General features: G+C 43.6%; 1 protein-coding gene across 6 annotated transcripts in view; it reads right to left on the bottom strand.

Moving 5' to 3' along the window:
* Window positions 1–14,222, bottom strand: part of PDXK (pyridoxal kinase) — a 105,809-nt gene that overhangs the window by 21,375 nt on the left and 70,212 nt on the right. For all 6 annotated transcript variants that reach the window (XM_045002606.1, XM_045002609.1, XM_045002610.1 and 3 more), the window contains 3 exons: window positions 10,506–10,589; window positions 6,495–6,541; window positions 479–564 (listed from right to left, as the gene is read on the bottom strand). In XM_045002606.1, the coding sequence (XP_044858541.1) occupies window positions 479–564; window positions 6,495–6,541; window positions 10,506–10,589 (217 nt within the window). The remainder of the gene's footprint in view (window positions 1–478; window positions 565–6,494; window positions 6,542–10,505; window positions 10,590–14,222) is intronic.

The raw sequence follows: 14,222 nt of genomic DNA, 5'->3' as shown, positions 1-14,222 counted from the left end.
GCCTAGCCCAGAGAGGAGAAGGGGATCATGAGGTGTTGCTATGGTATTTCCAAAGCCAACTATTTCGGTCTCCCGACAGACTATTTGGGGAAAAAAACAAAACAAAAATCAAAAACTGGAAAAAAATTATTTTTTGCACCGGGAAGGTGGTGGGAGACAAAAATATTTTCCAACAAGCTCCAGAAATGACCTTTGGACACAGTCAATTAAAAGTAACGATAAAATTCAGATGTTTAAGAAAATAGGATATTTTGGGGAGTTATTATTTAAAAAGGTGAAATTAAAATATTTTTTTTAAAACAAGCAATCTCCAAGATTTACTAAAGAGCTCCATTTAAAAACAATTTAAAAACAAACAAAACAAAACCCATAAACACAAACAAAAACCAACTTAAGAAGTATAACGGGAAGAAGGGAGCTCATTTGTTCCTGCTTTTAGCCCCAGATTTACCAAGCATTAAGAGAAACGAGTACTTACTCAGCCTCAAACTGATTAGGAGTTATTATATCTGCAACGGGTACAACTCTGTCCCTGTAGACTGGGAGAACCTCCTTTGGCACATACTGAAAAAGAACAGGAAAATTATAATGAACTCTGCCAGAAATTACTTTGGAAGTTACAGGGGTCATTTTCCTTCATTTAAATTTGATTTCCATACATTAACATACATTCTGTAACCTAGTGGACTACTCAGTTTCCAACCTGCAGGAGTATTTAGAAGTTAGAGCAATAAATGGAGTCATAACTCCCGGCTTCTCTTCCTAGCTTTGCAACTGACTTGTTATGCGACTTTGGAAGAGTCCTTTAACCTCTCCGTGTCTCAGTTTCTCACCTCTGTTAAATGAGGAATTGTTCTCCACCTGGCATGGTGGTTGTAAGAATAACTTCATTTATGTGGGCTGGGAGGGGCCACCAAAGATTCCTAGCTCAAAAACACTTTCCAAAAAAACAAAAAAAAACAACCAACCAACCAAAAAAACCATGTTAGTTACAAACGTTACTTTTTATCTTGTACCGTGACTATTTATCTTTGAGACATGTTGTGCACATATACCTTCCACTGTACCCAGTACACTTGACATAGAGACTTTTAGTCAGCAGTGCTGTTGGGGTAGTGCACACACCAGCCCATGTGTCCTTGTGCCTACAACCAAGGGCATAAAGGGAAGCAACTCCAACCTCCCCTCAGTTCCTTCTCACTGGTATCTTGGCAACATTAGTCTCGGAAGGAGCAGGGAAGAAGGGTGAGTCGTGGGATATGTATGTGCACATCTCCAACAGTTACTGTACAGAGAAGTAACCTTTTTTCCTCGGAGTGGTTGTGCATTTCAGGTGATTCCCAAGCACTGCTCCTTCAGGTGGTGGGAGTTTGGCGTCTACTTGAATGATGACTGTAAAATGGAAGCTATTCTGACGGCATAGTGCTTATCAAACATGTAGACAGATGACCACATTGCTGTTCCACAAATGTCCACAACTGGGATGTTGGGAGGAAAGCCCACCAGCACCTCAGGTTAAATGGTCAACAGCATCAGTGCCCTCTGCCTCCTCTCCTTCCCCCAGGGGCCGCAGGGATGTGGTGCTGGCCTGGCCGCTTCGGGGAGTGGTGTGGGGCCAGGGCAGGCAGGCAGGCAGGCAGCCTGCGATAGCCTCGCTGTGCGCCGCTGCCACCCCGGAGCCACTCCAGGTAAGCGGCGCCGGGCCAGAGCCCACACCCCTCTTGTACCCCGCACCTCAACCCCCTGCCCTGAGCCCCCTAACTCCCTGCTTGAGCCTCTTGCCACACCCCTCCTGCACTGCAACCCCCTGCCCTGAGCCCCCTGCCACCACCCCACATCCCTCTTGCACCTGAACCCCTTGCCCTGAGCCCCTTCCTGCACACCACACCCCCTCCCACACCCTGCACTCCCTCCCGCACCCCAACCTCCTGCCCCAGCCCTACATTCATGGCCCTGCATGCAATTTCCCCATACAAAGGTGGCCCTCAGGCCAAAAAGCCCTGCTGTATCACATGAAATGCTGCAGCTGGAGTTCCTGTGTGAGTGCAAGGAGCCCTTCTTCCATCTGGATGCCGTCTTTACTTTCAGAGGGCTGGAGTTATAGCAGCCGTGGAGTATGGCTCCAGGGAAGAAGAATGACTTTTCTCTCTGGGGATCTACTGTCTTCAGCCAGTTCTCATGGCGGAGGGGACAGAACCTGAAGAGCCAGGCCCCTCTGGGACTGAGAAAGCTGAGTACTCCTCCTCCAGAGGGGCCTGGATCACAGGCCGGGCGCATGGATTTCTCCATGAGGTACTTTGTACCTAAACAGACTTGTGTGTTCTCCTAGTCAAGGAGTTGCAGATGCTGCACTTGTCCCTGATATGCTCTTCATCATGTCGAATGAAGCAGCAAGTATGCCCATTGTTCACGTTCGTAACAGCTTCCTATGAAGGGCAGTATTTAAAACCTGGGGACATGTAAAGCTAGTCCCAGAGTACAACCCCAGGAACAAGAAAAACAGACGTTATCCCTTCAGGGAGAAAATCAAAGGAAACACTAAAACTACTTATTTATACTAAGCCTAAACAAGTGGTCACCACTCAGTCAATCGCGATCAACTGGTCAATCCTGGAGACTCTCCCAGTCGATCACGATCTCCGGCTGCGCAGCAGGGCTGCTGCTAAGGCAGACTCTCTGCCTGCCCCGGCCCCACGCCATTCCCAGAAGCAGCCAGCACGACACCGTGACCCCGGGGGGGGGACGGGGGGAGGAAGGGTCTCCGCACACTGCTCCTGCCTGCACGCACCACCCCCGCAACTCCCATTGGCTGGGAATGGGGAACTGAGGCCAATGGGCGCCGCGGGGGCAGTGCTCACAGAGATGGGCAGCGTGTAGAGCCCTTCCCCGCCCCACCCCCCAGAGGCTGCAGGGGTGCACTGGCTCCTTCTGGGAGCAGCGTGGGGCCGGGGCAGGCAGGAAGCCTGCCTTAGCCCTGCTGCGCTGCCGCCTGAGGTAAGTGCCACCCAGCAGGAGGCTGCACCCCAAGCCCCAGCCATGAGCCCCCTCCCACCAGTGAGAAGATTCTGAGTGCGAAACGGCTACTAAAGTACACTAAAAGTTCCCTAGCGTACTCTGCTCTACTCCACTTTAAATGGTAACTGGGAACTTTTAGTGCCTGGTAGCAGTAGGCGCAGTAGGCCAACACCTCAGCTTGCCACATACTAATTGTTCCTCTAGACAAGTCCTAAAAGTCTCCGGCTCCAGTGTACTGGGAACACACTCAGCTGAAGTGGAATATATGTGTGCACAATCGCTCCAAGGAAAACAGTTATGATTTGATATAGGTCCAAGTACGTGAGCAGGGATCAACATAGCACAGCGCTTCCCCTCCTTTCGCTGACTTGGGGCAGTGCTGCCGAGATCCTCATGTTCACTGGCTGGTGGAGTGTCAGGAGGGGCTGGTGCCTGGTTGGGGAATTTCTGGGTTTCGCCCTCTTTTGCTCAGAAGGTGATTCTGTATCAGAGCCAAGGAAACGTTTGTTGTTTTAATGGCAGCTCTATTTTATTTATGTCAAAGGGGCCCGGCTGGGTGCAGGGTCCACTCACAGATATCCAGTTGCAGGACCAGGCCCCAAGAATGATTTATGGGTAAATAAGCTGTGGAATGAAGTGTTTTGGGTTTTTTTGTTTTGTTTTAAGAAAGAAATGTGTTTAATATTGGGTGTGGGGGAATTAAATGTCTTAGTTTTGTAATTTTTTGAACAACACACAATATCTTTAAATAAAAGGCCATTCCTGCTTCTGCAGCATAATTGGAATATATACATTAAAATCAAAATAATTCTTTATATCCCCACAAAGTTATCTAAAGTGCCTCAAGTAATTCTTTCTTTAGCAACTGAATAAGAGACTGAAGTCTTCACCTAAAAAGTGCTGATACTTCCCTCTTTCCCACCTGTCCCCTGACCTTGTGTTCCCATTTCTGAACACCCTGACAGCAGCAGCTACTACTTGAAGTACAATTCCTTCACTACCTGGCATGCCTGCTACTTTTCAGGACAAGAAGTTTCATGCTGAGGTGGAAGTCTAGGAGTTCACTACCCCCAAGTCAACTTGTATCAGCCCAGGAAGCCACATGCTCTTCATTTTCGACCCTCAGTCTGTTGTACAGTAATTTACAGGTGAAAACAGTCTAATGTTTGTTAATGTTTCTGCAGGGTTTTGATAAACAGACTGTTTCTTTAATACTCAGCACTTCTGTCATGAGTGACGTTAAAAAAGAATGTATACCAACCGAACCAAATTAAGCCTTGGCATAAATAGAAGCAGTGGTCCCGCGGCTCGGACGGAGCTCCCGCAGGCATGCCTGTGGATGCTCCACCGGAGCCGCGAACCAGCGCACCCACCGCAGACACTTCTGCCCCGGCCGCGGGACCGGGGAAGGGCGGCGCGCTGCTTGGGGCGCCGTAATTTGTAGATATCAGAGGGGTAGCCATGTTAGTCTGGTTCTGTAGAAGCAGCAAAGAATCCTGTGGCACCTTATAGACTAACAGACGTTTTGCAGCATGAGCTTTCGTGGGTGAATACCCACTTCTTCGGATGCAAGCAGTGGAAATTTCCAGGGGCAGGTGTGTATATATAAGCAAGCAAGAAGCAAGCTAGAGATATACACACCTGCCCCTGGAAATTTCCACTGCTTGCATCCGAAGAAGTGGGTATTCACCCACGAAAGCTCATGCTGCAAAACGTCTGGTAATTTATAGAGCCACCCCTGAATAGAAGCAGTATCGTATAAAATCAATGGGAATGCAGCAGGGTTGGATTTGACTCATTAGCTCTATTAAACTGACTGTCCGAGCAGACAACAGGTGCTGAACAAATACTAGGAGCCTACTGGTTTGCTGCTGTTAGTAGCCTCAAACAAAGACTAGTGTGTAACTTAGCATTTTACATTCTGGCATATCAATCTTACTCGCTAGCCGAGGTTCACTAAGGGCCTAGCTAGACTAGAATTTTGCTCCTGTTGTAACTTGAGTTTATTGCCAGTTAACTCAAGTTAACCAACCCCTTTGGGAATGTTCGTGGTTTACTATAGGCTGTGACTCTCTGTGCCTCAGTTCCCTATTTGTTAAATGGGGACTATGCTACCTCCTTTCTTCTATCTTTTGTCTGTGCTGTCTAGTAGGCCTGTCAGCTCTTCGGGACAGAGACAGTCTCATACAGCATGTGTGCGGTGCCTACCACAATGAGACCCCACTCTCAGTTGTGGCCTCTAGGTGCTACCATAATACAGTCATATTGAACTCAATCATGAAGCCCTCGTTTAGGCCAAACTTCCATTGGTGCCAATGGCCAGAGTAAGGAATACAAGACTGGGTTCATTCTAACTCAACAAGACTTGGGTGGTCACTGTGTTACATCTTCCAGCAGGAATGAGATGGTAGGTCTCTTCCATATAGCTCTGTCTTCCACCCCACAGCCGTTACTAAACCTTCTGTAACTGAGAGGAAATTACAACCATGAGCCCAGAAGCTCACCTAGTTCTGTTCCTGGCAAGCAGGCACTGCTCTTGCCAGTTTTCTGCCTTCCAGAAACTGAGACTGTGGAGTTGAGGCTTTAGTTTATGACCTGTATTCATCAAGACTGTAAAAACAGGTTGGTGATGCTCCAGGAAGCTGTGACAAACAGCTTTTTTTTTTAAAAGGAACACTTTCAAAACAAACCATAATGTTAATTTATAGTATCCTATTCTTTTCTGACTATGCAAGCGGAAAGCACAGGGAGCGCACACACCGCACGAGTCACGAACTGAAGTAGTGAGAACACATATGCAAAGGCAAACTGTATTACCATTAAGTGAGAACAGAAGGGCTATTTTATGTTGCAAAAACCTAATACCTTAACAGATAAACTATAATGGCACCAAGGATCCATAGTAGGAGATTATGTCTGGAAAGCTAAGACTGAAGGAAGTATCAAATTTCTCACTATTGATGTTTTCCTACTAACTTTTTTTAAAAATGAAATTCTATTTGCTTACTGCTTGAGAAAATAGACTCCAAAGTGTTTATGCCGCTTTAGCGATCAGTACCAGGCTACAGATTCTTTGATCTTTAAGTCAAAGTCCTGGCTAATGGCTGTTGGTAAATCTATGTGAAATGATTCACCCCAGATTAGTTGCTAGTGGGCAGGTGTTCAATTCACAAGTGGCAGTTTTGTTGGCATTGTCAACGAAGAGGCCTTCGCAATGATAGATGGCTAATGCACTTTGAGCGGCATGGAGGAAATTTTTCACTGACAGTCCGTATGCTAGTTGTTCTCGGGGTTGATAGGGGACCACAGTTCCCAAGGCTATCCAGCTAGCACACTTCAGAAACACTAAGTTCATTCAAGTAAAGTAAGAGCTCTATAAATGTGACACTGGAATTCAGACTCAAGTTTGAGCAAGGTAGCTTTGTTCTGGTATAAGCAGCTTGTCAATCTAAATATGGTTCAAGCAGACGATTACCAACCATAGAGCCTTCTCCATTCCATTTGTCACCCATCACTGGATCACACACTGCAACAGAAAATAAAACCAACCTTAGAAACGTAGTCCCTGTGGGGAGATATACTTTTACCCAACAGTAGCAGACATGGTACAAACACTGTTGTTTTATAAACTTGTGTCATTTGAACCACTCTTGCAGTACATCGGAGCAGGAGTTTGTGGTCCATGAAGGGTAAGGGGGGAGGAGAATGTCAAATACAGATATCAGAGGGTTGCGACCACTCTGCCCTCTCCATATTGTTAAATTTTGGGGGCGAGATGTGGAGGAGGGAGTGTTGTGAGATGGAACATGCTGAGAACGACTGCCTCGGTTCAGACCAATAAAAATTAGTGAAATATGGGAAGAAAAGGAGAGGAGCTTATATTTATACAATGCATCACCCAAAAGCCTTATTTTATTTTAATTAAGAAGGAAAGTTCTTCTTCCAGAGCAGATTTTGTAGACACATACCAATTATGATAAAGTTAGGATTAAGACAGACATTTATGGTGCAGTCTCAGGATCATCAATCACATTAATAGCCTATTCAGAGTGACCTTAATTTCAAAATAAGAGTGGAAATAGTCCAGCAGCTGGTGATGTGTCCACAGTATTAAGAGAGTCACTGTCAAGATACAAATCATAAGACAAATCCCAAGGTTTTTATTCAATGTTCAGTCAGTCCTTGCTCAGGCAAACTTCTATTGGTGTCAAAGGGAACCTGTCCGAGAAACAACCTCGGCATTTGGCACCACAAAAAGACATGTTCTTTACCTCTCTTACCAGCACCAGTGTCACTCACTAAACTGAAAGAACTCTAAAAATTAAAAAAAACATGTAATACTGCTACCAATTCTTGTAGGAAGTTGTGGTCTATTATCCCCTTTATACACACGAACTTCCATTGACACCAACAGAAGTCACACTATCAGAGAGGGAGTTTACACCAGAAACACAATAAATTTTGCTGCCCACTTTTTATGTTTCTTTCAGATGGTCAATGAACTACCATTAAGTGGATACATAATTGGTTAAACAATGAGTAACTAATAACTATTGATGGAATAATGTCAAATTGGAAGGAGGTCTCCAGTGGGGTTCCACAGGGATCTGTTCTGGGTCCACTGTTATTGAACATCGTTATGAATGACCTGGATGTAGGTACCGAAAGCATACTCATCAAATTTTCAGAGCACACAAAGCTAGGAAGGGGTTGCAAACATTGTGGCGGATAGAGCTAAAATTCAAAGGGATGTTGATAAATTGGAGAACTGGGCTATAGACGACAAAATGAAATTCAACAAAGACAAATGTAAGGTGCTACACTTAGGGAAGAGAAACCAAAAGCACAAATACAGAATTGGGGATAACTAGCTTGGCAGCAGCACTGCTGAAAAGGATCTGGGAGTTGTGGTGGATCACAATCTCAACATGAGTCAGAAATGCAAATGCAGTTTTTGATTGCATTAACAGAGGCATAGTATGCAAGTCCCAGGAGGTAATAGTACTGCTCTTCTTGGCTCTAGTTAGGCCTCAGCTGGAGTCCTGTGTCCAATTTTGGTCATCAACGTATAGAAAGGATGCGGAGAAACTGGAAAGGATCCAGAGGTGAATGACAAAGATGATCAAAGGGATGGAACACAAGCCATGTGAGCAAAGGCTGAAGGAACTGGGTATGTGTAGTTTGGAAAAGAGGAGAATAAGGGGGGACATGATAGTGGTCTCCAAATACTTGAAAGGCTGGCATAAAAATATGGAGAAAAATGTTATTCTCTCTTACCACAGAGGGCAGGATAAGAGACAATGGGTTCAAACTACTAATTTATATTAAATCTCATGAAAAACTTCCTAAATGTAAGAACAGCAGGACACTGTAACAGACTGCTTAGGGAGGTCTTTGGAGGCTTTCAAAAGGAGGCTGGATAGCCATCTGTCTTGAATGGTTTAGACACAACAAATGCTGCATCTTGGCAATTAGTCTAGACGACCCTTGCGGCCCTTTTAACCCTATGATTCTATCAAACTGAACTGGGTGGTTCTCATTTCTGTTTATAGTCTATTTTCTGATTTCATGCTCTAGTTCAAAGCTCTTGGGAGCTTCAGAACATATCAGAGAAATATTTTCACTGAAGGTTTAAACAAAAAAAACACCACCACTCATGGAAAAAAATATTTATTTTCATATGTGTTTCATGTGTTTGTTTGGTTTTTAAACACCAAAAAAAAAACCAGTTTGCTTTAAAAATAGTTTTTTTAAAGCACATATTCTGGGCCTAAATTTAAGTTGTGGTGTCTAACAAAAGCCTGATCCAAACCATACTAGCCAGAGCCATGTTTAAACATGGTTCTTTGCTGTACAGTGCTGGCTTTAGGCCAGCCTACCCAATAATTTTTACCATGTCAAGACAGTGTTAGAACCATGTTACACACGTTCCCTTGAAATGGTAGAAGCTGCTATGTAGACTGCTACAAATCCTGGTATACATAGTACTAACCAGGTTACAAAATGGTTTTATAAAGCCATGGCACAGCCTGGCCCTCTTCTAGGCTATATAAAACAGTTCACAAAAACCACTGTAACAATTAGACATTTATGCTGAGATTTGATACCATGTAGGCATGTTGATTCCATCATGAACTGTTTAAACATGGTTTAGTTGGAACTCCAGGATGGATGGAGTCTTTTAATTTCATGGTATTCATAGAAGGTTCTTAATGTTGGTGATTATAAAACTGTACCACTGATGCTTTTATTTATTTCAGCAGGAAGTGTCTGTTACTTATAATACATTCGTTAAAACATTTGTAATACCTATATATCATGACTGAATGAGGCACTCATTTATGGGCTATTCTACACAACACATCAGAATGAATCTGAGTATTTTTCACCTAAAAGATGTTGAAATCACTGCTCCACTTTAGAATGGGGCGAACAGGAACCCCCTTCCTCCCCGCAGTTTGGCACCTCATGGGCACCTTAGATTGGCCAACATAGGGTGGTTACAATTCTTCAGCTCTGCAGGTCAAAGTCAGTGACTGAAATCTAAGTGCCGCTGGTTCAGATGAGAGATACGCCACCAACCAACATCTATCAGAATAAGAATTCTGTTAGCTACAGGAACAGTTTAATAAATCCAGTATCTGAGTCATCTATTTCAACTGATAATTGCTTGTGATTCATTTGGGGAGTGTTCTGACCAGGCAGCTCTATAGAATCTGAAGATAATTGAGTCAGGCCATCATCTGCAGTCCCTATTCATGGTAAGCTCCCACTGACTTGACTGTGCAACTTTAATGGGAGTTCTGCCTGATAAGGGTCTGCAGAGTTTGACCGTGGCCGTTCAAAGTACCTACAATGATCAAGGAACTGGATAACTCAGGGGACTGGTAATGGGAAATTCAGGCTTTCGTCTCTTGATTGCTGGTTTGAGCCTGGCCAGCTATGGGCAGCTGAACATTACTGTCATCTGCCAGCCCTCACGTATAATCGCAGAGACAGGTCCAAGACTAAATGGTCCTGGAGTCTGAACTGGCCTTTCAGATATAAAAAGGCCAGGGTGCTACCTCAAGGATGTAACTGACACCTTCACAGGACAATGTGGATAAGTCTGTATCTGAGGATCAAGAGAAGTCATCAGTTTCCAGTATCATCAGTACGTCTCAGGCCCTCATTGCTAAGCAACAAACAGCAGCAACTAGATAGGATTTCATGGGATTTTGCTAGATAGAGAGGATCACGCCTTAAGGCATATCTTTCTTTGGCTAGCATGATGCAAGAAAAGCACCAGAAGGCACAAAAGTAGAAAGAGAAAAAAATAAATCACTTTAGCAACACTAAACTGACATTCCAATGGAGTCTCAACAAGATCAAAACAGAGCATTGTTGTGAAATTCAGAATAATGTCAGAGCACTGACTTCACCTGAAGTGATTTCAACATGCGTACAGAAAATAATGAGACCGAAAAGGTTAAGAGCCATCAAGTCCTTACCGTACACCAGGTCAGAATTCTGTAGCTTCAACTCCTGAATGATATCAACCACTGTTGCAAGGAATGACGCGTCTCTCGTGTAACCTTTATGCAGAAAAAGAATTTTTAAATTAATTCAGAGAGTTATGTTTTATTTACATCAGATTCATCTCTATGCAGAAAGGAATGGCAGTCATTTCTTCCCATTCCTGGAAAAAAAGTATTTAGAACTGAAAACATCTTAATATTTTATTCAGGGATAAGTGGATATAGAACAAAATCAAGATCAACACTTGCTAACTCACCCAATTAAGTCTCTAAAAGAAACAAATCTTAGTACATGAGTCTTGCCTGGGAATTGCCTAATACTTGGTCTAAATGCTCAGAAATAAAAAAAAAATTGTTTAAAAAGAAGACACACCTCCTTTTGTTCAAAACACCAGTTTGAAAGTTCATAGTATAAACAGCATTGTTCAGGATGCAGCAAATGAGAGACGGAAATATAAAGTTTTAAATTTCATTAGCATTTCTGAGACCTGTGCTGGAGGCAGCCTTCTTGTTGAAAATCAATGTTACCTGTGAGACTGCCAACGTCCTAACCTAACAGAAAAAAAACGTAAACCTGGGTATGTCTACTCTGCAATTACAGGGTATGATTGCATGTTGTGTACATATACCCAAGTTTTAATCCAACTAGCTTGGGGATGGGAGCGGTGAACCCTTGGTAGCGCTGGCTGTAAAAGGCCCACCTGGAACCCCTGAGTAATTACTTGCATGGATGGCTCACAATGACATGCTAGTCATTATTCAGCTATGACATGCTGCCATAGCTTCACTGCTCTAGTATGCAAACTAGCTTGTGTATGTTTACATAGCATGCAATCATACACTGTTACTGCAGTATAGACATCACGTACCCCCTGTCACTAGCCTGTTTGGATAAAGGTTTAACTATATAACTCATTTTTAATATATTGTATCTTAAGTTTTCTTCAGATATTTAATACTAAAGCAAGCTGGAAACGGACTTCATTTCATCTCACTGGGCTCTCATACTACTAGCATCACAAGTGACAGTACTCTTTAGCAAAAGGTCTCCCCTAGCTTTTGGCTCAGAAATGCCAACTGTAACTAAAAACTTAATTTCAGAGTTTCCATTTATTCACAGAAGCAGAGAAAAATGGGTGCAGTTTCCACGTCCATGAAATCTTTACTTCAGCAAGGAGGCACTGGTGTCAGAGGGCAGAACTGGATTTGTAATAAGCAGCTATCATAGGCTGATCTCTGTAGATTATGCTAACAACCATTCACCTTCTCAGAGAGAGTGCATTAGTAAATTATTGACACAAATCTCTCAAGCATTCCACAGAACTGGGGCTAATTTTTCCCCTAAGGTAAAGTAAGTGTGACAAGATCTGGGAGCAACCTTTCACAGAGGCAAACATAACACAATTTAGGTTAACACAGCAAACATAACACTAGTTCTTCTCCACGTAACCCAGCAAAACCAGGGATCCAAGTGACAGTCAGATCTGTCTGCCCTCAAATGGACTTAATTTCACTGTTTGGTTAAATAGCAGGTGTGATACAGGAAGCTCTTTGTGCCAACTGGCAGATGGCAGAGCAAAGCACAGAGTTTTAACAGGGATTCCCTGGCTCAAGAATATGCACATTAAGTTTACTAAAGAGTGGCATGCGAGGTCCTTTCTACCAAGAGCCAACTGCCCACTGGTCATCACCATCATTGCAAAATGTATGTATGGATAATGTTTAAGAAATTATGTATCTGTACTGATAATTATGTTATTAAGGTCTGTGAGTTAAAGAAGGTCACCAGAAGGCGATAAATAAGGTTAAGATTCTGTCACGGGTATTTTTAGTAAAAGTCAGGGATAGGTTGCGGGCAATAAACAAAAATTCACAGAAGCCCATGACCTATCCCTGACTTTTACTAAAAATATACAGGAGGAGGTGGGGGAGAGGCAAACAGAGCGCTGCTGGGGCTTGCAGCTGCTCCAGGCCCACTGCTGCTCCTGTGGCAGGAGTGACTGCTGCTGCGCCAGGCCCAGGAGGGCTTACCCAACCCCAGCCGTTGCTCTGATAGCCCCAGGACTGGCCGCCGGTCAGCTACTCCGGTGGCTGCTGCTCCGGCGGCCCCCGGGCTCACAGCTGCTCCAACCCTGCCCCAGAAGTAGTCATGAAATTCCCAGAAGTCACAGAATCCTTGACCTCCATGACAGAACTGTATCCTTCGTGATAAACATGCACCTGTCAGCTATGAGGGAAGAGATGCTTATTTTTGCCTGGTCATGTGTGTATAGCATATTGTCTGCTTCACAATGGAGGACTATTTGCATTACTGAGCCTGATGCTAATCGAGAGATTGTGAAATCATGAGAAATAAAAGCTTCAGGGGAAAAAACAAACAAACAAAAAAAAACCATAGCAGGGAGGATCATGTTTACAAGTAAAGACACAGATTGTAGGGGTATAACTGAGATATGGCCTGGATCTTTCACCGAGGAGAGGAGCTAGCATTGGGTCCTGCCTTATGAAAGGAGGGTCACAGCCAACCTGATTGGAAAATGCTGCAAAGACTTTCAGTGAACTAAACTTCATTAGACAAGAAAGTACTTTGTTAGTTAAGTCTAGGCTTTAGAATACAAGTTTTGATCTTATTTTACTCGTAACCATGTGTTTCCAGTACTTGGACTTGCTACTTCTTGAATCTCTATAGTTTAATTAAATAAACTTTTACTTGATTTCACTATAATCATATCTAAGTGCTGTGTGTGAAGCAGAGCAGTGATCTGAAGTGGAACTGGTAAACGGCGGTGTACTGCTTCTTTGGGAGCAGCAAATCTGCAAATACTGTGAGTGATCAGTGAGACAGGGCTTGACCACCCTGGGGGTGCATTCAGAGGGCTCAGGGGTTGGAGTGTGCCTATAGCTAAGCTGGAGAGAGAGTGTGAGGCCTGCACAGGCCTGGAAGGTAGTGCTTGTGTTGCCCATGGCCAATGGAAATGGGGAGCTGACCCCCAGCAGACACAGACAAGGCTTCTTCATGTTAAAGGCTGGTGGTAGTGAGGTGCCTCACAACCCTGGGAACCTCAGGAAGTGTCACAGCAGGTTACTGCTAAAGATAGCAAAGAACCGCTACACTGGATAACCTAGTAACATCCAACTCCCTTCTCTGGGGGTAACAGCCTCACGTATGGCCCTGGAAGATAAAAGGCTGAATTCCAAGCTCAGCCAGGAGTAGAGTGAGAACCCAATATTGAAATAGGGGTTCTTTATTTAGGAAGACATTAAATTAGTGTCTCTCTTCTGCGCATTTCTTTTGTTTTTCTAAATGGGAATTGAGGATCCCATGCAAAGCTGGCAAAAGAAAAAAAGAAAAAAAAAACCACACAGACCAAAGCCATAATCACAAAACATTTGAAGTATTTTCCAAAATCTAGTTTAGAAAATGTTTCCAATTTTTGACTGGAATGTTTTAGCTTTGAAAATATGATTTTTTCTTCCTCTCCTCATCCCCACCTTATGCCACTGAAAAGGGGGAAGGGAGGAAAACTAAAAACTTTTTTTTTCCAACAAAACATGTAAAGTGAGCATTTTTGAAAATTTCAAAAAAAAAATCCAAAAACTTTGTGAAATTTTTGTTTTTTAAAAAAGGTCATTTTTTTATTAAAATATTTTTCATTCAAGAATTTTTGACAAGCTCTAATCACCAGGCAC

Source organism: Mauremys mutica, chromosome 1 (assembly GCF_020497125.1).
Source record: "Mauremys mutica isolate MM-2020 ecotype Southern chromosome 1, ASM2049712v1, whole genome shotgun sequence".
Classification (NCBI taxonomy): Eukaryota; Metazoa; Chordata; order Testudines; family Geoemydidae; genus Mauremys; species Mauremys mutica.
Note: the sequence above shows the minus strand (reverse complement) of the source record. Positions and strands in the feature narration are given on the sequence as shown.